General features: G+C 45.7%; 1 protein-coding gene across 1 annotated transcript in view; it reads left to right on the top strand.

Annotated features, from left to right (window-relative positions):
* Positions 1-13,439: 13,439 nt before the first annotated feature.
* Positions 13,440-23,899, top strand: part of LOC144723237 (T-box brain protein 1-like) — a 34,344-nt gene continuing 23,884 nt past the window's right edge. Inside the window, exons 1-6 of the mRNA XM_078601809.1 lie at positions 13,440-13,491; positions 14,657-14,742; positions 16,809-16,946; positions 19,655-19,716; positions 19,875-20,015; positions 20,058-20,495. Coding sequence (XP_078457935.1) covers positions 13,440-13,491; positions 14,657-14,742; positions 16,809-16,946; positions 19,655-19,716; positions 19,875-20,015; positions 20,058-20,495 — 917 coding nt within the window. The remainder of the gene's footprint in view (positions 13,492-14,656; positions 14,743-16,808; positions 16,947-19,654; positions 19,717-19,874; positions 20,016-20,057; positions 20,496-23,899) is intronic.

Here is a 23,899-nt window from a genome sequence, read left to right as displayed (position 1 = left end):
TAATTTCCCATAATTCCTGGTAAAAAAAATGTTAAAGTTGTTATATAAAAGTGCTGCATAGGCCATTTGTTGGTAATATAATTTTCTGATAACATTACCTATACAGTAGCTTTGTGCTATGTGTGTGGTAAGGGTGAATATGTACTGTTGTTGATCTGACATGGAGCATAGACATTGAAAGAGGATTTGCGTCACTTTTGAATCACATTTAGAGTGTTCATATTTGAGAAAAACGTGGTTCATTATCACAGGTACAAAATACGTATATACTTTCACAAATGTTTGAATGTATTCGCCATTGCTTACTTTATTCAAGAGAAGATCATCTTATTCATAGCTATAGGTAAGGTTTCGGTTAGGAGACACTTCATTTTATGTGGGTTTTGACTTACGAAGACATTCACTACAACACTTGCAATACAAACTCATATAGATTCCAAGAACACAGGATGAGATGTTACTATCCTTTGTGCAAGCACTTCCAAGAGTTCATGAACAGTGAGCCTGGTGAAATTTGGGGAGCACATCGTCAGTAGTGAACCTTTGGTTCCTAGGGTGTTTCGGCCTTTCATACTATACACCCTCCCCAAAGGCGGCCAGCGACAGGGTGATCAATCCTACGCTTGCGTCCCATTCCCAATTAGTCATAGGAGTTGCCTTGTTGTTGATAGCCAACATCCCATGGGACTATGCATGGCAGGGGCGTCCTCCTCCCTGAGTCAAGCATTGTTAACTGCATACCTCCTGGCCCTCTCACTTTGGGGCCCAGCTGGGGTCTTTCCTCTTCATCCAGAGCCACTGACTGCTACCTTCTGCCGCCTCCGATACAGCTCTGATTGCCGAACGCTGGCTCTGGCCCTTAATTCCCAGGTCTCTAAGCAGTCTGGTTGTAGATGTTGCCACAAAACCTCTGCAGCCCACCTCCACTGGTCGGACTTCTGTGTTCCAGCCATGATGCCGTGCTTCAGCAGCTAGATCGGCATAGCGCAGATGTTTTTCGCTCATAAGCCTCATCTACTGAGTCCTCCCAGGGTACTGTGAGCTCAATGATGAAGACCTTCTTGAGCGAACGGGACCAGAGCACCATATCAGGTCTTAGGGTGGTGGTTGCGATCTCCGGAGGAAACACAAGTTGCCGGCCAATGTCAGCTAGCATTTTCCAGTCGCGGGTCAAGCGCAGCTGGTCTCGCTCTAATGGTGTAGAGCCGCTCTTCGGTGGTTTAGCCCCTTCGCGGACAAAGGTCGTCCGTAAGGGGTGTGATGCTGCTGGGGGTGGTAGGGAGTTGGTGGCAGCTCGCTTGTCCTCCAGGGCGGACGCAAGGTTTTTAAGGACTTGGTTGTGACGCCAAGTGTAGCGTCCTTGGGTGAGGCTTGTTTTACACCCTGTGAGAATGTGCCTGAGGTTGGCTGGCATGGAACAAAGGGCACAGTTCGGATCTTCACCATACCATTGGTGAAGATTAACTGGTGTTGGAAGGACGTCATATGTTGCTCTGATGGAAAAGCTCAACCGCCTCGCTTCCATGGCCCACAGATCCTTCCAGCTGATCTTCCTCTTCTCCACACTGTCCCATCGAGTCCACTGTCCCTGTTTGGCAAGAGAGACTGCCTTGGCCCACCTTGCAGCCTCCTCCTGATGGCGTACTTCCTGCACTACCATCTTCCGCCGCTCTGGTGCAGTGGCCTTACTCCAAGCAGCACGGCTAGTTAGCCCAAGGCCTCCTCTCCCTTGCTGAACATGACCCACAATGTCAGCATGTCTGAGGGCTGCTGTTGCCTCCTGGACTGCTTTTCCTGGCCTCCATTTGCGCCCAGTTGCCAAGGTCGGCGCGTTGTTGCTCACCACTGGGTCTCGAGATTCATTCAGTGTCATCTGGAGCCTGGTGTTTGCACACTTGAATTCCTCTGTTAGACTGGTGAGGGGCAGCTTGAGGACACCATCTCCATAGAGGCCTATGGTGGTAAGGCATCGTGGAACTCCGAGCCACTTCTTTAAGTAGCTCGTGACTCCTCTTGAGATATTCACACTGAAAAAGTCAGTATCTTACTCCTCAGATAATGAGAGAATACTCACATATATGGGTGTTCCTGAGCCAGTCTTATAAATTCCACATTCACATGGAAGAGTCAGTCTTCCTATGTTGGATCTCCCTGACCACAGAGGGATGATAGACTGAGTTGACCCCTGCCAGGATGTGAACTTACTACCTTTACAATTCCAAGTCACCAAGTCTATTATACATTTTAGCTAAAAAGTTAAGATGATGTGTACACTGACTTGCATTGTTATTTTTTAAATAGTATTTATTGTCGGCGTGGAGGACAATGCATGTACGTATTTTGAACTCCTTTCGCACCGTACGTAGCTAACCATGCTAATTGGAGGTGCAGGAGAAGGACACCAAACTAAACACAAAACGCACTTCTCAAGAAATGAGTTTTCAATCTATATTTAAAAGTGCATAGTTCCAGTGGTTTCCTAATATCGGAAGGAAGAGTGCTCCAGATGGCTGCAGAAGCGCATTTAAAAGTGCACGATGCAGTGATCGTCTTTGTTTGATAGCCAGCCAAAAGCCGCTGAGAAGATGACCAGAGTTCGCGTGATGTAAATGTGTACCAACACCATCTTGATGGATGAATTTCTTAAGAACATCTTCTCCACACAAGTGCTAAATAGTCTTGCCTATCCCACATGACCCCCCACCAGTGACACACACAGGGAGAGCCGCTACGCCCTGAAACGGTCGATTCGTTGATGGTGTAAAAATGCAGCCACTTGAAGTACTAAATGGCAGCACTCGGCCATGCCACGCGACACGTTTTGGCGTAGGTGCAGCGGTAAGTGGGCGAGCCAAGCACTCCCACAAGCCTCCGAGACCCTGTTCTGTACGATAATCGTATTCTATGCAGTTTGGGATTCAGATGAAAGAGTATGTGTTGGATTGATTCGTAAAATAACTACATGGGCTTGTTGTACCGTCTGCTGTAAATGTAAGTGCATAATTGGTATTCCATGGGGATTTGTTCAGAATTACAAAAGTGGGTGGTGAATTTCTTTTTTTCTGGGCTCAGACGACTGTTTGGTCCCCCATGCTTCAGAAGTCTTTGTTCACTTCAAAACGATGTATAACGATATTCTAAATGAGGATACGTTATTTGTTTCAAGGGAATGCAGTACAATATATGTAAATTATTGTTAGGAATTAATAAACACTGCAAGATCTTTCAACATTACAATAAGCTGCCACATATAAATATTTTAATTCAACAGCTTTTATTAACATTTTTCCGGTAAAAAAATATAATGATGATGATAATGTTGATAATTGACACAGGGCAAATTGACATGTTCATGAATGAATATCCATCCGTTAGTTACGTTTGATAATTCTTTGGATGGAGTGAACTGGAATTTATATTAACTGTACATGTGGGTTAATTGGAAGGTGGTCTGCACGTTTAAAATTACTTGGTTTAAAACTGTTAATGTTCAATGTATCTCATTGTTTTTGAGCCTGGTAGGTCATGTAGCTTTATTGAATTATTATTTGAGCATCCATTTGAAATAAAGGTCATCTTTACTTCTATGCAACATACTCTGCAAAGGCAAGACCACTCACTTCTTATAAACTGCATGGAGCATGGATATAATTGTTCACATTTTTGAGGGGAAGATAAACTGACTTTCTTGTCTCTACTTTAACAGCTCTCTACGTGTGTTCGTAGCATTAACTGACATCTGTGTTGATATATGATTGATCAGGGCGACCTTGATACTGCTGGATAAGACAGTATCTTGAAACATATGGGGAATACTTCACATTGGATTTATTCTGAGCTTTCAAGAGCTCTTCATTGTTTTGTAAATAACCATCTGTTCCCCCACTTGCTTGCCAAAGCATAGAGGCTCTTTTAATTGGCTAGATTTTTCCTGTTCATAAAGCCTTGCTGTAATTGGCACGCATAATAATTTTCACATAGTCTTCTTGCTCAGACGAGTATTGAGAAATGCTCAATCCAGTGGACATCCTACCTCACAAGTGGACATTCCACACCCCTATAATTGGCCCAATTGATCAAAATGACAACCTCTGTTTACTTTACAAAGCGGTATTAATGTTATTGACCCCAGAGGGATGACATGACTTACTACCCTGACTTAATAATGACGGTGACATACTCTTTGGTTTTTTCGGTAAAGTCACGTAGGTAGAAATAAATAAATGAAATATCTCTATTAGCTAATATCTCTATTAGCTCTCTTCACTTATTGCAGTGAATTTGGCTGTGACGGTTCCACCTGAAGACGGAAGCTTGTGTTGCCTCCGAAACGTCGTGATTTAATTTAGTTGTTTTTTCATTTATTTATTTTTACCTACGTGACTTTACCGAAAAAACCATAGACTATGAATCCTTGCAGTCACGAAAACTTCAAATCTAGGACGTTGACATAATGACGCACACTGGCAGTCCACTCATGGCCAATTTCTAACCTCATCTGTCTCGTGTAACTGTTTCTGTTCCACATGATCCTCGTGCCTACCCACAGATACTACTCTAAATCATATTTATCTGCAATGATGATTTGAAGCTTTCGTGACTGCAGGGATTACTCTTTGGTTCTTTCGGTAAAGTCACGTATAGAAAGAAAATAAATTCAATAATATAAAACGACGTTTCGATTGCAACACAAGCAATCGTCATCAGGTGTGTCTATGTTGTGTGTGTTTCTCTGGGTGTGTCTCTCTCTCTCTCTCTGTGTCTCTGTGTTGTCTCTCTCTACTTGTGTGTCTGTCTGTGTGTCTCCGTGTCTGTGTTTTGTCTCTCTCTCAAATTTAGTTCTACCTGATGACAGTTGCTTGTGTTGCAATCGAAACGTCGTATTCTATGATTACATTTATTTTCTTTCGACGTGACTCTACCGAAAGAACCAAAGAGTTATCTGCAATGGTTATGTAGACCACTGATGATCCGCAAGGCTATGGGAGATAGGCTGGAGGTTGGGAACCACTGCCCTCGGAGTGAGAGTCCTTGGTCCATATACTCTTCTTTGATGTTATAGAGCTATATATATGTTTTACCAGCTGACCTATAATCCTTTATCCAAACCATATGCTGTATAAATTAGTGAGCATATGTTTGCGGAATGCAGAATACTCGTTTAAGAATTGGCATCGTTTCCAAGTGTAAGAGCCACTGAAATAGTCTGAAGAGCCATTCAATCTTTACTTTGGTAAACAAAGCAGTTTTAGCATCATTGCAATTGTAATTTATATATATTGTAACTTATGCAAGGTTGTCAGACTATTGCTGAACATTCGCCATTGCTCTAATGTCATGTCATTATTAGCACGTGAATCGAGGCCATGGTTAGGCAGTGTATAAGACAACTATTCGTTTCTTGGGAGGAAGAAAACACAACAAACATGTTCAGAGAGTTAGCTTTTGTGTGGTGTAAACACTTCTGTCGGAAAAAATGTCGAGGATTTATCAAAAGCGTGTAATGCTTTATGACCTGTAAGCTCTATATCCGATTTGGGCTCACTTTTTGTAGCAGAAATAGCGTTGTACGACCCTCTAATGCCAGTCATAGCATGAAATCTATTAACATTCTGAAGCCACTAACATTCTATATATACGGTATAAAAGCGTACACACGTGCTTGAACATTAAGAGTGTGTCTGTATGTACGTATCACATGATGTAATGCACTGACTCTGGCAGTAAATATACCCGTTGCTAAACATAACTGAATATGCTTTTAAGCGCTTTCCGCAACTATACAATGCTTTTAGCAAGCGCCAACAGTTGCATAATAAAGAAGATATAAATATTTTACAAAAAAAACCTGTTATGTCGTTCTACCTTTAACGCTGCTTTCATTAGCACTTTATATTGGAATGAAAAATCGCAAGCAGTGATTTGTTTTTATTTCTATATAAAACAACACAAATAATAAAAGTTCCACCCCATTCAATTGCTTTCGAATATGAGCGCAAAAACAAGCCAAAGAGAGCCACAGGGGCGAATCGGTACCCAAACTTCATTTCGCGTTCCCCCTCCTTGCCCTACCGCGTTATCTCGACCGGTCCTAGCGATGAGGTTTGGTTGCTGGTGACACGCAGCCTCGACTTGGAAAGGGCCCCTTCCTTGTAGCCAGCCCCCTCCGCCCTGCCCCATGCCAGGGTACCTTTAATGCAGTGAGGAGCACCTGGGGCTCCCCTGGCAGTGGCAGAGAATCGCCCAGAGGGGGGCTGGCGGGGGGGGGACAAGCTGGCTGCCATTCACATCAGTGGGGCTGAGCTCACAGTCCTTGCAGCATGCGCGATAATGACGGTTTAATTAACACCTCCGCTTTCCCGTCGCACACAGCCCAGCTCATTAGTGCACCGGGGAAAATGCGCCTCCTGTTAGTAAGAATATTGTACCCTTGGCTGTCAGAGGTTAATGACTAACTGAACTGTTTGATTACTTTATTAATTCCTGAAACCAATATGTAATAAATATAATAAATATCTCGAAGTTGGGAGGGGGGGATACTATTGTCAACAGTCACTGGCGGGGAAATAAGATAAAACCTTATTTGTAAAAACAAAGGCGATATGTATGTAAGAAAGTATTGAAGAACATTTCGCTTTTTTGGTGGATTCGTGGGTGAGACGTTGGTTTTGTTTATTATTTGTGTAAACATTTAGATGTATCTTGACTTAAAGCTTTCATGACGGCAGGAATTCATATTCTTTGGGTCTTTCGGTAAAGCCACATAGAAAAAATTATAATAAAAATATCACGACGTTTCGATCACAACACAAGCAATCGTCATCAGAAAGACCCAAGGAATATTTCGATGTATTTCAAGATGTAAGTATTGACTACTGTCTTCGTTGCATTGCTAGTCGTGCATTAATTGTTTAGATCCAGAATCACGTGGGGAATCTGATGGAGGTAATATTGTGTAAAAGGCCCATGTGTGGAGATGTCGATTGACTGATAATTTTCGTCTGATTGTGTGCAGTAATTATATTATCAGTCTATTCTGCCACTGTTTTTCCACTTAATCTAGTCAACAAAATGCGAGCACATTATTTTGTGATCACAAGACTTTTAAAACTTTTTGTATGCTCGCGACATACTCAACACCAGAGCCTTCATACATTAAACGTAATATTATTATTATTATTTAAATCTTGACTTAAAGCTTTCGTGACTGCATGAATTATTATTCTTTGGGTCTTTCGGCAAAGTCACGTAGATAGGTACAAAGAAATTAACAAAAAATAACAAAAAACTCCGACGTTTCAATCGCAACACAAGCGTTCGTCATCAGGAAGACGAACGCTTGTGTTGTGATCGAAACGTCGTAGTAGTTTTTGTTGTTTTTGTTCGTTTCTTTTAACCTATCTACGTGACTTTACCAAAATACCCAAATAATATAATTATTTACTTTTATCGGTGGGAATTAAACGTTATAGCCTTTTGGAAAATATATTGCTCGGTGTTGTGGATTTTTTTTTACATATATATGAGTATCTTCTAAGTGGTCTTACTTACGGCTCAGCAAGAAGTCACAACATCACGTACAAGTCACAATGCTTCACTGAAAAATGAAAATAATCGCACCTTTCCTGTGTCCATTATTGACTTCTTATTAAATAGCGATAGAAATATTTCCACTTACATTGACTGTCTTCAAACTTTAAGCTAAACTCCAGACTTCAGTAGAATACAGGAGAAGTATTAGATTTGGATGTGACGTGATAATAGTTATCACACTACTCCTGATAGTGCCATTCTTTTGACATCGCGAAATTAAATTGTTTTCCAAATATCTAAAAACGTGTCTCCGCGTGTGGCTATCACGCTGAACACAAACATACTGTAATTTGCGTTGCTCGCAGTATAACGCCTAACGTAGGATTACACTTCAAGGTGTCACTTTTGTTTTGTCATATCGTGACAGGTTGTTACCAAAAATATCTGACTCATAAACACCAACACGAAGGTACTGGACCATGGGCTACACGAGTCCACCTCCAACCTATGCCACATTAACGCAACCACCATCTAGGCACCACCGCATTCACAGACAGTTTTCATTCCCACTCTGGGGTTAAAGAACCTCATTGCAGCTTACTGCCACAGGCCTGATGATTAGCGATGAGTCAAATTCACGGCGAGGAAACTACGGCAATCTCACTGAGTCTCGAGGCGTTTTCAGGAGGATACTGCATTCGGATTTTTGACTGCTTTTATTAACGCGTGCTTGACATCTGGGAGAATGTCAGAGTACCCACGAGAAAACCCACACGTGTATGCGAGGAAGTAACACGCAGCACTGCCATTCACTGGCCACGTCATACTCCCACACTTACAACACCTGGAAAGCCCTGTTGGCCAACCTACTTATGTATGTATGTTGACCTTCTTTGGCACCGTACGTAGGCAATCATGCTCATCGGAGGTGGCGGGCGAAGGACAACAAAAGCAGTTCTAAAGAAATTAGGTTTCAATCTAGAAATAATAGTGCATAGCTTCAGTTGCTTAGCTTCTGAAACCCTACGAGATCAGGAAGATATAGGGGAGACTTAGTTTTATGCATCGCTAGATAAAGGTACACCCTTTTCCCGGCTGCACTAATTGGTGTCGGCTTTGTGATTGTCAGTAAATTTCATAAAATGTGTCACCAAAAATAAACCGTTGAATGCAAAATATAAATTCATAATAGAGGTTTTGTGGGTTAGATCGCGTAAATATATAAATGCGTCGTTAAATCCGCCACCACCAACACAGCCAACTAGTAAGGGTTGTCACGTAAACAGAACGTGGCCAATTCGTCACTAGTACGGCACACCGGTGTGTTGGAGAGCCATGTCACAACAGTTACAAGCTGAGTACGACGTTTCGCCAGTAATTACAACTAGCTTCATCAGGCGACAGCCAGATTTGTGGAGAAGTCCACCTGTTTCGTTCCTTATATAAAGGCGTAGATGTGGTGACCACGCTTATGCGCTCTTGAGTCAAACATACATTTTGCATGCGTATTATGTAAATACTGTGGCTTGGCTCTCCAACACACTGGTGTGCTGTACTAGTGACGAATTGGCATATTCTGTTTACGTGACAACCTTCACGAGTTGGCTGTGTCGGGTGGTGGCGGGTTTCACGGCACATTTATATATTTACGCGATGTAACCTCTATTATGTATCATATCGGTCGCGAAAGCCTGCGGGTTAAACCAAAATATAAATTGTCTGCATATGAATTAACGCAGGAAAGCCACAATAAAGCGAATACTTTTTTTCAAGAGAATCCTGCATTGCAATGCTTGGCCAATATCAATTACATCGGAAGAAAAGAGAGAACCCAGAGGAAACCCATGCAGAACGAGGAGAGAACATACAAAAGCTACGTGGAAAGGCACCCGAGTCAGGAAACGAACGCAGGTGCTTGTTGCTTTGTGGCATGTTGTTAACCACTTTAGCACCTTGCCACCAATATTATGCGTGTTTTGTTTGCCCTCATGCTAATGATATTTGTATCATATAGGGTTCTGGTTTTTTTATTCCAGCAAATAAGTGTTGATAGACCTTGCTTAAATTCATTGAGCTCCTGGAAAATAAGTAGGCACTGTGTCTGACATTGGAAGGTTACTGGATTAATTCCTAGTTTGGGGTCAACTCGGCCTATCATCTCTCCTGGGTTGATAAAATACCTACTACTTTGTGAGAAGTCTTCAGTGCATGCATGACAATTGAGAAACTTTTACTTGACTTGTATTTGGTGATATTAATATATGGTGTATATATACTTACATACACCGCGTGGGCTATACACTTGATCTTTGTATAGGTTACATGGTGGCATGTTTCATGGTTTAGTTAATTAAATTAGTATAAATTGGTTCGTGTCATTTGTCTTAAAGTCGCTAATTGCAGCTTCGAATGTGCAAGTGCTCAGGATCGAAGTAACCGTTTGCAACACTCGTACCCACGCTCTCTTAATGAGAACGTTAAGTCCTCCTTGTCGGCCTAATTGGCCATTTAGCATTCGTGCTGAATCACTGTGGACTTTGATGTGTGTTTTGGTATTGATGCTTCTCCACGCGCGTGCACAATTTGGCAGTTATTATTGAGATGCTTTTCAACACTATGTTTGTAAAAGTTGCCCAAATGATAGCGCCGCATAGAAGTTCAGCGGGTTCCGAAAGGAGTGTCTCCAATTTACTCAGGGCCACAGTGCAGTAGGCCTCTTAAAAGTCCATGCCTTCATTGTACACACCTTGGCAGCGTTTTTCAAGCGGGTATTCATACTATTACGGTGGAGCATTGACACAGCGGATCAAACGCCACGCTTTGAACCCACACGAAATGGGTTCAATTCCAGGGCAAGCATAAACTAACGAGCTCGCACTGACCAATGTGCTGAAGTAATGTCAACAAACCCCCTTGACCGTCACGCCATGGGGGAGGCCTTCATCCAGCAGTGGATCGACAAATTCCGTACATTATTTATATGTATCGCTCTCAGACATCAACCGTTCACAAAGCAGCTGAAATGTACATCACTCATTTGTGTTGTCGGCCTCGTGACACCGGTGTCAATTTCACATTCCTCTATGAGAATTTGTCGTGTAAAAAAAACAACAACACTTGCATTGACTCGCCACAAAGTGGTACACAATTGAGTTATTCCGGGAGAGATTTTTGGTGCAGTGGCTCTCCAACGGCGAACTGAATGCCGGGTAGGCACTCTGCCTCTGTGCCACACGGCCAGCCCTGTTGGTGGAAGCATTTAGAAGGAATGGCATTGTATCTTCCGTCTCCCTCCTGACAGCCAGAGGAGGAGGAAGGAAGGAAGGAAGACGAGGGGCGCAAGAGCAGCTGCCCATGAAGAATTTTGGCAAACATTTATGATTAGAGGACATGGAACTAGATTTTGGAAAGTATCATTTGACATAACCGCTGTTACTCTATGTAGTCCATTACTCCCTTTATTCATAGTGAATTTCGAGAAAAAATGCGGTTATAATTATTTGTGTGAGATATTTATACAGTATATATAACGCGTGTTATGTATAAAAATAGCTGAATCGAAAAATGAGACTTTCTGCGTAGTGCTTATTCTAAGTGGGTGTCTTGTTAAAGCTTACAATTTAAGTCAGCTGAGAATCTCCGTCTTCTGCCAAGCCCCACATGTCGCATTCAGAAACACGCTGACGTCCCTATCCTTCGACACATGTACACTTACAGCCCTTTTGTTAATCCACTGCTGGCTGAATGCCAATAGCAGATTGACAAAAGAGCTGTGTACTGCCGGAGAAGGGCTTCCCGTCGCCGTGGTGGCCATAGGGGTAATATTTGACCATACTTCACGCTGAACAGTTCGGGTTGGTGAAGGCGTGGGGTATAGACGGGGGTGGCGGGGGGGGACATAGTACAGGGTGGGCCAGAAGGAAATGCCTGATTTGTTATGCCTAAAACTATTGAAAAATGAAATAAAAACCCACACTCCAATTGATATAAACATCTTCAATTCATGGAAATTCGATATAATTATTTATGAACCCGAGAACCTGCAATTCTATTTGCTGATTAAGCTGCTTCGGTGAAATGAGATTGATCTGACGCGATTACATTTGTAATTAAAACATCGTCTTGGTCTGCAAGTTCAATGAAAGCCCGTGAGTAATCTAGGCAGCTTTGATGGTCCCTGGGCTGCAATTATTGCACTAGCTGAATCTTATCCGGTAAAAAAGATGCAAGTCCTGTACCAAGATTCGCCGCAGCGACCGTCATGCGATCCCCAATTGAGTGGAGGGTCTCCTCGTCGAAGTTTCGGGGTTCTCGTTAACACTCTCCCTTAACCTGATCAATAGAAGTCAGAGATCGACAGGTTCGAGGTCTGCCAACACGACGCTTTGCATCCACCCTTGTTCCTGATTCCCCGAAATCGGGAAATCAACGCTCGAATACAGAGTAGGTCTTAAAATATCTGCGATAGTCTCTCTGTGTTGAAGTAATTGAACAATTGTTTCTGAAATAAATGTGCAACTATTCTTGCACGCTGCTGAGATGTATGCCGGTTCATCGTAAACTCCCAGGCTTCTACTTTATTTACGCAACAACAAAAATCAACAAAATAATTGAACACAAAATACCGCTATTTCAAATCAGGCAGTTACTTATGGCCCACCCTCTCCATTACAACAATGGATTTTTGCTGAACTGCCCTCTGCTGCCCAAAGCGTACTCCTTCGACACAGCGCTGCTGTGCACATGGGCCACGCTGCGGCACTGCGCGGTGGAAGTGACGCCGCCCACCAGGCATTGACAACTTGGCGTGAATGGTGAACATGTGCTCGGTGGGTGTCTCAGGTGCAGTTTACTACCAATTTACATCCCATCTGCCCCCCACACCTCCCACCCCACATATTATATAGCACGTGTTTCAGAAGGAAAAATAACAGAGAAATTTAGATTTTTAGAGCGGTCTTCCTCGCAGCGGCTTTTGTCGAGCTATCGGACAAAGACGGTCACTGCATTTCGCGCTTTCAGATGCGCTTCTGCGGCCGTTTTAAAAGTGCTTCTTTCGATATTAGAAAGCCACTAGAGCTATGCACTTTTAAATTTGGATTGAAAAGTCATTTATGTAGAACTGCTTTTGTGTTTCGTTTGTTGTCCTTCCCCTGCACCTCCGATTAACACGGTTGCCTACGTACGGTGCGAAAGACGTTCAACATACATACATACATAAATGCAAGATGCTCTGCAGGACTGTGGGACACGGGGAGTCCTGGTAAAGGGAGGTTTATTTATGTTATATATGGTAAAGGGGGTTGTGATACGGCCGAGCAGTTAGCGCGATGGCCGCTCGTTGTAGAGGTTCATGATTCGAATCCAGCAGAAGCAGCAGCCCTGGTTATTGCTGCAGGTGTTTAGGATCGGCATCCAAATTCCCTAAATTTGACCCCAAAAATGCCCGCGAATTACTCAATTGAAGTTACACAAAGTGGAATTGAAGTTACTCTAATTGTAACTTGGGACGCTCCTGAAATAGTCATGAGGTTTTTCTGGGTAAACAAGCTAAATAAAATAATACAAATAAACACATTTAGAGAGAGATGTAGTCAACCTCGATACGGGAGCAAAGAGGTGATATCCCACTAAGCAAAGATTCACTGAGGGCTTCCAAGGAAAACCTTTCTAGCTGGAGTGCAGATTGAATGGAGGAGAGTAGAGCGAGGTCAGAAAGAGTGCATTCCTGAGATTGAACAGGATTTTGAGTCAGTGGAGGGCTTCGACTATTGGGGCGATGTGGTCTTATTTATGGGAACTCTTGAGATTTTCTGGCCGCGGTATTTTGAATCATTTGTTGTTTTGAAATTAGGAATTTAGGAAGTCCGTCGAGGAGAGAGTTGCAGCAGTCGAGTCAGGATATGATGACGCACATTGACGAGAAGATCATGGCAGATGCAGGAGATGAAGTTAGATGTGAGCTTTTGACTTATATCGCTTTAACTACGTAAGAGGGTTGGAACAGTGGGTTAGCACAGTGCACTATGAACCAGACAACCTGAGTTTGATTCCCAGCCACGGGTAACATCAGTGGAGGAGAAATAATCGTGGCCCACTATTCACGTGGTGAAGTTTTGTCAAACAGCCTCAGTGTCGTGGAGAGGCCTTCGACCAGCTGTAAATGTATAGCATGGCTCTACAGTTTTATAGTTACTATCGTCAATAAGCTAGGTAAGCTTTAAACACGTAGTACTGCAATTATAAAGGGAATTTACAACAGGTTGCACGTTTAACAACATGATTTGAGACGTTGCAAAGTTATTCTTTCATGGTGAATTTTCATATACAATATATAAATCTTTTTGGTCCTTTCGGTAAAGTCACGTAGAATGGAAGTAATAAAATAAAAAAATGAAACATAATAAAACAAATTATTTGTATTATTTTATTACTTCCCTTCTACGTGACTTTACCGAAAGAACCAAGAAGATGAATCCCTGCAGTCACGAAAGCTTTAAATCGAAATATATAAATCATTCACGGTGCTGTAATTGATTCATAGCCATCACTGACACTTTTTTACTATTTCATGTAAATCAGTGCATATGCCACCATGCATTTGGTGCATTTTGGAACAACAACAAATCACCCCGAGAGTCCCATGCGCTCAATACGTTATCCATCCGATATTTAGGTGCATGGTGTCTAACGTATTGCTTGATTCAAGTGTTCTCCAATAAAATGTGAATGGAACAGTGGTCTATTGGATTAGCACACCTGTGCTTTGAACCTGGAAAGTTAGACTTTGCCGGGCACGGATAATATCAGTCGTAAAGTGATCTCTGAAACGCTCCTGGTTCCCAACACCACCCTTCACCAATGATTACTGATCAGTCCGGTGCAGTACGGTGAAACACTGCCCATGACCGACATGCCAATGGGAGGTCTTCATCCGGCAGTGGATTAACACAGGGCTTTACATGATCGCTTCTCTTTTAAGTGAGCTATGGCTTTGAAACTGCAGTACCTTGTATGTGTGTACGTACGAGGCGCGGGTGTCTGTGTGCCAATTCACGCCGGGCGCATCCCTCGGAAGATTGGCTTTGAATTGGCGCACGCGTCTCCTGACGTTGACCCCTAGCGGTGATGCGCTCAATGCCCCGTAATGAGCTGATCAACCTCCCCCCCCAATCGTGGATCTCGCCGCGAGCCCGCGGCGCGTCGCAGGTAACCCGCGTGCCCACACGGCGCTTGATGTTACGCACTGTGAAAGCTATTACTCGCTCGGATTATTAGTCACGCCTAATGATGATTCCGATGCGGGGTGATCTGTCAGACCCCGCTGCATCACCGGCGCTCTCAAGACAGGAAGATAATTGCCCCCCCCCCACTCTCCTTCTGCCCTGCATCGGAGGCTCCCTTGGGAATTGCCTCCCGCCAGCATTCGAATGCAAACGGTGCGGGTGCCCTGTGCCCACCGATGACTTTTATTACAAACTTATTTTCGGCCGAGAGCTGTCAAGGTGCACCACGTGCATACATGGAGGCGAAGATGTTGCCGTGCAAGATCTGCTCCTGAATGTTTGTTTTTTAGATATTGAGTGCGCAGGTGGTGGAACTGCACCAGGGGCGGCTCGCATTTAGTTTGCTTTTACTCACAATTATAATCCAAGTTCACTCTTGGTATCTTGTTATGTGATGCCCATTTAGATCTCTCACTGTGACCAGTGCATTTTGTGTTCGTGGCCAACTTCAGAAGATGGCCAAAGTCACTTCACTAAGTCTCTTCATACACGCTACCTGTTATATGCTCTACAGAAATATGTTTACAATTTCAGAACGTCAGTCTCTTCTCAGAATAAATGCGTTTCATCACGAATCTGTTCAATCTAAACCTTAAACGTGTCGCAGTGTGAGGTCCTGTTCCCATGGACGCAATAATATCACTTTGAAGACACTGCAATTAAAACACTTTTTTAACACTATCCCGAATTCAAATCCTAACGATGATAAGCATATCAAGGTATAGAACTACTGGTGTTAAGAGCGTACAGCGTGTTTACAGTCAAACAAGTTGTGGGTGAATGTACATCACAGGCTGTTTACACAAAACAACAAATAAATACCCCCCTAGATATCTACCCAAGGTGTGTATTTTGGGCCCTCTTTATCACAAGTTTAAAAGGTTTGTTAATCATAAATTAAACTTAAAATCACAGGAACGTTCGACCGATGTTCCTCCCTACAGGGATGTTGAAAAGTACACGGATGACGCGGCAGTGATATTAGTGGAACGAGGTGATTAAAAAACAATTCTCGCGAATGAAGCTTCAAACACATGTCAGTTTCCGAAGAGACACACAGCTTTGTAGGTACGTGCCGAAAGGACAGTTTGTTTTATACGAATATTGGATAGGTTTTTTTTCAAATGTGTTCATCAATCTGCCCAAGAACACTTCATGTTCTCAGGTATACGATACAATCCCTTAAAAACTAGTCACATTTATTACTGCACAGGCTACGAATAGTTTCCAAGCTATTTATATCTTGAGGCAAAATTGACAATGAAATACTTTAATAATGTACGTTTACGCTGCATAGCAGCTCAGTTAGGACACGTGGGGTAGGTCGCGATTGCCCTGAACAGTATGAAGGCTTCCTCATGGAACTGGCTTGTGTTTTTTGCGAGTGTTCCTGCTGCATTATTACATGAAATGTGGCCGGAGAGTGTGCAACGCAATATATATCCAGCAACAACCAAAAACCTCCACCAGTGTGTGCTCAAAACGACCTCAAAAATTGGCCACTCGTTTGTCCGGTGCCATCAATTTGGGCCATCGTTTGGGACAACTTTTGGCCGAAAACATCCCCCCTCGCCAGGAAAGGCGGCTTTTCCTTTCAGGTACAGATGGGATTCGTGAAGTTCATCATCCACATCGTCACGAATATTTGGAGGTCTACTTTGCTATAGAATCATATGACATCTCAGCTATTACTTGCTACGGACTCGGTACCGACCATACTGCCAATGCGCTACTGTGTATTTAAAAGATGATGTCGTCTTATAGCAATATCAAAAAATACGTTGGTGGTGTGGGGGGTGAAAGGTTGGTATCCTGGGATGTCCATCTCCGACACCGACTGTGGTTTTGACCCTGCCTCTAGCACAACCACGAAGTGGCCCGCGCTTTAATTGCGGAGCGACATCGCAATAGCGCGCGAGAGAGAGACAATGAGCGTGGCTATCGCGGCCGCGCTTGACGCAGGCTGCCGGGACACCCGCTTGTGCGCAGATGATGGAGCGGCCAGGGTGGCATCTGCCACGCCGCAGCGCCACGCTGGCTTTTATAAAATCCACGTCGGCTCGCATAACGCGTCATGGGGCGATCCGTAACGGAGGAGAGCAACTGCAGCACGTGGAGGCCGTGATGGTGTCTGTTGTCTGTGTGTGTGGGGGGGGGGAGCGGTGGTGCAGCGGTTAGCGCGCCGCGCTGCGAACCCGGCGACCCAAGTTTGAGTCTCGCTCACGGCCAACTCAGCTTCAAATTAGTACCTGCTAGGGGTGATCGCTAGTAACGCATTGCCCCAGCAGTCTCGCTAGTCTCGTACGGGAGATCTTCGCCTGTGTAGAGAGGAGGAGATGTGAGTTTAAGACAGAGTTCATCAGATTTATTTTGTTTTCAGAGACAGGCGATTGTTGGGAGGTAATAACGCGTGTTGCCTGCTCCTCCCAAACGCAGCAACTGTTCCACGTGTTTACAGCAACATTTGAAAAATGGTTAGATACACGGATGATTTGTATTCCGTTAATTAGGCTTTCATTTACACTAATGCCTTTTTAGAAGAAGCAAAAAAAGAAATTGTATTAATTATGCCTATCGGGTTATTAATTTAGGGAACAAAAGTTCAAATAAACATGAATGTTCCTAAAATGATGACTTGTAACCTGGCATTAAATGCCATTAATTAGCAAGTGTGCATCCAGAAAAACTTTTAATTGCCTATGAAATTAAGCGCTGATCAGCTTCCCGATGCAAACATTAAACGTATAGAATGGGAAACCCAGTAAGTTTGAGGGCTGTGCTACGTGTGGGCTCCCACTGCTTCCACAACAACAACAATCGCCATTCGCCACTAAGTGGCGGTGACGTCACCACGGCGCTCGTGCCAGGCTACGTGCACGTTAAGGCCACGCGAAGTGTCGAACGCCCGTTGGCAGGAGGTCACGGGACAGACCCAGGTGCCATGGGTCGACTGACTGAGATGTGGCTTCCACAAAGACAAAGATCCTCCCTATAGCCTGAACAGACTGTTGGGGCAAGTGCTGTTAGCAAGCACCTATGAAGGCCGGCACGACACACAGAGGGTTGGGTGGCTAACACCCCACCCGGCGCCCTCGTCTCCCTAGTGGCAATGTTTACACATCGCACCAGGTACTCGTTTTAGCTTGAGTCGACCTAGGGGAGTCCCAGGACCGGTTCAAATAATCGTCACCGGTGTTGGCCAGGTTCGTAGCGCATCACGCGAAACGCTCCACGACCACTTACACACAAACACGCGCGGTACACACGCAAACGTAACGGCTTACACACGCCGCGAAATCCACACACACATACCTACGCAGCTCTACTGCGTATGCTTTCGTGTTGTTCAGGAACTGAAGAAGCTGCCAACAAGGAGGAGTCAAACGTCGGACATAATGTCGAACAACGCGTAGGACCAGCCCGAAAACACATCGGAGCAATGTGAATTAACCTCGTGCACATCATGCCTGTGGGTACCGCGTGTGTATGTGTGTTAGTGTGTGTTAGTGTGTGTATGTTTTAGTGGGTGATCGTGGGGGGCGGTAGTGTGGCGGTTAGCGCTACGCTGCGCTACGATCCTGGCGACCCGAGTTCGATCCCCGCTCACGGCCAACACCCAGTGACGATTGTCTGAACCGGTCCCGGGCCTCCCCTAGGTCGACTCAGCCTCAAATTAGTACCTGGTGCGGTGTGTAAACATCGCCACTGGGGAGACAAAGGCGGTCGGGCGTGGAGCTGGCCACCCACCCCCTCGTGTACCGTTCCGGCCTGCATAGGTGCTCGCGAACAGCACTTGCCACAAAAGTCTGTTACAGGCTACACGGGGAACCTCCGTGTGTTCGTGTGTGATTGTCCACATACTAATTACTACACAATTCCACGCCACCGTATTCATTTCGCCTTGTCTAAATTGACACTTGACACAGTGCGAGAGCGGGTGGTTGTTTGTGGCTCTGGCACGAGGCTGTGGTACGGGTTGGCGATGGGAAGGGGGTTAGAGCATGCAGGATTCTTTGCCCTCGTTGTATTTTGGGTTCCGGATATTTTGTAATTCGTACACGGGTATCGAGTGAGGCTTGGCACGGTGCCCAACCAAAAGCTGAACTCTGTGCGCTGCGCTTCGGCTTTTGCGGCGTGTGCAGTATTCACATACCGCCGCGTGCCGACATGTACACGCCGCGGCTTTGTACACACAGACTCTGTTGCCTTCACTGGAAAGTCAACTTAACGACAAGGAACGCTTTGTCGACGAATCTTGATACGCAAGAAACAAAAACTTTGCGGATTTGTTTTCGCGATAACAGTTTCAAAAAAAAGTGCAAACACGAAACATCACACCGCAGTCGTCGTACACAATGCCAAATAATAAAGCACCTTAATCAGGCAAAACATTGTCTAAATCCTGTATCCGTCGGAACACGTGAGACGCTGTTGGTGACGGCGGTTGTGCTGCGTGCGCGCTCTGTCCTCAGCATCGTGTCGCCTTCATCACAACACGGGGCACGCGCCTACACTGGCAATCAATGTCCTTTGCAGAGTAGAACTCCTTGCCTGAGTGCAGAGAGAGAGACATAGAAAGCCCGTCCTGATAGGTCGTGCCCCACCAGCTCGGTGCGGCTATTTGAGCCAATCGGCGGTGCATTGCAACGTCCGCTCGCGTTCCCGAAAGTCGAGTCAAGAGGGTGACGGAGGCGAGGTGCCAGAGTGACCAGGGGATCACGGCTCTGGGAGGCGCGGTCTCTCCCTCCCCTCCGCCTCCACACACACACACTCACATACTCTCACACACACACACTTTCGCACACTCCTGCCTCTCGCCTCCCGACTCTTGGCAGAGTCGCAGCGTAAACGCGGCCACGTTGCGCGGCGCCCGCCGGGAAGAATGCAGCTGGCACAGGTCTGCTTTGCTCCCGCCTCCATCAAACTGACGCCGGGCTTTCCCACTTTCGCAAATCGGTTACATCATCACCACCACCACCAAAACCAACACCAGCAGCACAACAACAACCACCAGCAGCAGCAGCAACCAGCGTTTGATGTGGAATTGTGTTTGAGGGATGATCCGCGCACGTCCCCAGACGACGCGGAGCGGGCGAGCGCTCTTCACAAACTCAGCCTCGGCATGAGCGCGCAGCCGGGGCGCTTCTCCTTGACGCCCTCCAAGGGCAATCACCCCGAGGAGCAGCAGCACCAGCAGCACCACCAGCACCACCAGCAGCAGCAGCATCACCAGGGCAGGATTCCGCTCTACTTCGGAGAGCTGAGCTGCGAGGCGCGCCACGCATTCGAGGAGAGCGCCGATCGCTTCGCCACCCAGGCAGCCGCAGCCGCCAGTGGCGGAAGCGTCATGTTCCCGTACGTGGGGCAGCAAGTGGCGGGCAGCCACCCGGCATTCCCCATGGGCAGCCCTGGCCGCTACGTGTCGGCGCAGTCCATGCTGTCTGGCGGCCCTTACGGGACCTTCCTGACACCCTCGGGCAGCGCGCAACCCTTCTCCGGCTACTCGTATCCGCAGCAGTACACGCACGGGTACCACCAGGGCGGATCCTTCTACCCGCTGGGGCCGCCGCAGCCCGGTCTGGCGCCGGGCAAGGCGCACGTGTACCTGTGCAACCGCGCGCTCTGGCTCAAGTTTCACCGCTTTCAGACGGAGATGATTATCACGAAGCAGGGCAGGTGAGCGCGCGGTTTATCCTGCGCGCACATGTGCGCTGCATACGCGTCCGCGTAATGACACCGTGGACCAGTTAGACTATGTACGGAAACGCACTCTTATTCTGCGTGTCCGCGTCGACGTGCTTTTGTTGTTACACTCTGGATCAGTAGATGTGTATGTACGGCAAGGTATGCTCATTCTGTGCCCATGTGTAGACGCGTTTATTTAATCGGGCAGGGTGCTCGGTGTGTGTGTGTGTGTACATATATATACGTCCTGTATTAACGCCGCCGATTGTTGTATGCACGGCAGAGTGCTCACTCCGTGCACGCGTGTAAACCTGACGTTTCTGAAATAACACTACCAATCATTACAACAATTTACGATTGAGAACAATTTTTTGTACGTGTACCTACGATATGTCTGTGTAATTGCACCATTAACCGTCAATCATTCTGGCGTGGCGCTCATTCTGTATGCTTATCGATGTATATATATAAACTGAGCCTCCGTGATCACCAAAACAATAAGGACGTCTTCTTTGGAAAGTAAACATTCGTTGAAAATTCAACATGGAATTATTATTCTTTCGTATGGAATAATAGCAGCAGATTAAACATGCAATTTTAGATGTGTTATCCACTCAATTGACTGTTTAGATGCAGACTGCATCTCGTCCGTCACTCCTTTAAAGCAGTGAAGACAGCGGCGGCGGAGTGTTCACAATTTAGTGGTCGACGGTTTGGGATTAGTGGCCGTGCTCGCAGGCCGCCGAATCTTCGATGCGCCATTGTGCATCAGGTGGCCGCATCAGCCATGCCCGCTCCTGATTCAGTTTAAGGTCGACCATTGGCCGCGTGGAAAGTTAAAACCGTGAGGTTCGACGGTAGGGTCCTGCATGAGACGTTCATTTTTGACGTCGCCGTTGTAATGTGGAACTTCACCTTGCTCAGGGTTTGCAGCGAAATATCTCGCTTGAATATAGTGAATATATATACATAATCAATGCGACACGCTCACTCCGTGGGCTCGTGTTTGTATATATGTGTATAACGTTTATATATGTGTCGAATGAGACCTTCAATACACTGTCAATCGTTCTAACTACAATACAACGAAGTGCCCATTGTATGTGCAATACATCATTGACAACAATATCGGTTGATCAAAGCTATATCTACAACCAGCTACGAGTCCGTACAGTTCACTCAGAATCTCTATATATTTTTTTAATTGATCTTCTTGCCATCGTTTACGTTCGTGTTGTTTTAATCGTCATTCGTTTTATCCCACCCCGCCGTGTTGTATTTATTGCTTACATATTTTTGGTTGTCATTTTGATACTTCACGTGCAATCGTACCCCCCGTCGTGTCCAGGGGATGCTGGCGTGCTGAACTAAGGGCTGGTCGCGCAGCGACGATAATGATGAACACCACGACAAGTATCGACATCTGGTGTTATCTTTTAGGGAATTAAACGACTACAAGTGATATTTAATATATATTTAAATGAACTATGCACGTCCATATAAAATAACGATTTGGACGTACGTGGTCTTAAAACAAGCGGGTTATCGGGCTTAGTGTCCGCTGTGAAAGCCATTGGTATCTGGCAGCACTTTTTTATTTACAATTTCCACGTCTTTATTTCGTTACTTGAATATATTTCTTTAGGGTGTCTAGGGCGGACGTGATATTTCAATACAAGCGCGCAAGGAACGCGATGTTGAATTAAAATATGAAACAATAATGTGGTTGTTTAATCTCGCCAAATTGTTGTAGACACGTGTTGCTGGAGGTGGTATCATCGTGCGACTTTGATCGCGACAGCGCCAGGTTACAAATTCCTGTAAATATTTTCATTAAATAATGCTATTTAATTCCGATCCGAATTATTATCCCACATTACATATCAAAAGGCTGTTTTAATCCTTATTGTTAATTTGACGAAGTGAAAAAACACACACACAAAAAACAATCTGTGGAAAGATTTCAATCAACTTACATTTAACTCAATCTAAATAATGAATGTACCTGTTGTAGCGGTAATGGTAATAACAACCAGGGAAGAAACACGCATCTCTCTCTCTGGGCGCGAGAGAGACCGCTGCTGTGTTCCGTCAATGCCTTTGAATTTAAAAAGACACCCAAGCGCCCGTTATTCCCAGACACGGCTTTATATGCCCCCCACCTTCGCAATTAGAAGCGCAACTGTTGTCGCGTTATTTGTTTCATACGGGACACTGAGAGGAGGAGGAGGCGAGTACCCGATATGTTTATTTTTAACTGTCAGATTAACAGGGACACAAACACTGCCGTCGCTTTTGCGTCAGCTGTCTGTCCCGCTTGCTGCTGCCGCTGCCGCTACTCCGTGGGGCGACCGCGATCCGACAGCTGCGGGGCCACGCCAACGGCGCGCGAGTCATCACCACCACCACCGCCACCACCGCCACCGCCACCACCACCGCCACCACCACCACCGCCACCACCACCACCACCACCGCCACCATCACCACCGCCACCACCACCACCGCCACCACCGCCACCACCACCGCCACCACCACCCGCGCCACCACCACCACCACTGCCACCACCACCACCGTCATCATCACCACCGCCACCACCACCGCCACCACCGCCACCACCACCGCCGCCACCAACACCGCCGCCGCCACCAACACCGCCCTCACTCACTCACAGTCGTCTCCATTACATTTCGCCAATTATGTCACAATTGTGGTTTTAAAATATCGCGCAGGTGATGGGCGCGCGCGTGTGTGTGTGTACACAAAATGCACTGTCTATGGATATTCACACATCCCCAACAAATGAGGGAGAGGAAGGGGGGTTTGGGCGGGGGGTATTAACGGGTTTTTTTTGCTCTCGCATATTGGATTTTTTTCTTTCAGGAACAGCCTTTTTTAATATTATAATTATTATCGCGGCATGTGCTCTGTAAATGAATATTACTACGTGCGCGATGAGTCAACAGTGGCTGTCCTATGGATATTAGCCGCCGCCCCGAATCCCCCCATCCCCGCCATAGGAATGTGGAATTCTCAACGACGATTTCAGGGCCACCACCAACAATGGAAGATGAATGAGCACCGCACCCCTCGTTCGTTTGAGCACGAGGCACAACCGATTAAAACTTTTACTCGAAATGAATTCAGACACAACGCAAGAAAGCATCAAGGTAATGGGTTTAATAAATACGCCACGTGACTGCAGAGTGGAGTGCACGTGTGAGACGCTGCACCCGAACTCCGCAGTGCGATCCTCGATCAGGCCCTGTGCTCGAAACGTTTGAAGGTGTCAGCCGCGTCTTGTGAACGATTCGTGACCGATTCGTGACCGAACGTGGGTGAATACAGGGGATGGGACGAAACATGGCTCACGCAGCAGCTGGGACCCAACGTCGATA

Source organism: Lampetra planeri, chromosome 1 (genome assembly GCF_965212315.1).
Source record: "Lampetra planeri chromosome 1, kcLamPlan1.2.h2, whole genome shotgun sequence".
NCBI classification, from domain to species: domain Eukaryota; kingdom Metazoa; phylum Chordata; class Hyperoartia; order Petromyzontiformes; family Petromyzontidae; genus Lampetra; species Lampetra planeri.
This window is presented reverse-complemented; position numbering and strand designations above follow the sequence as displayed.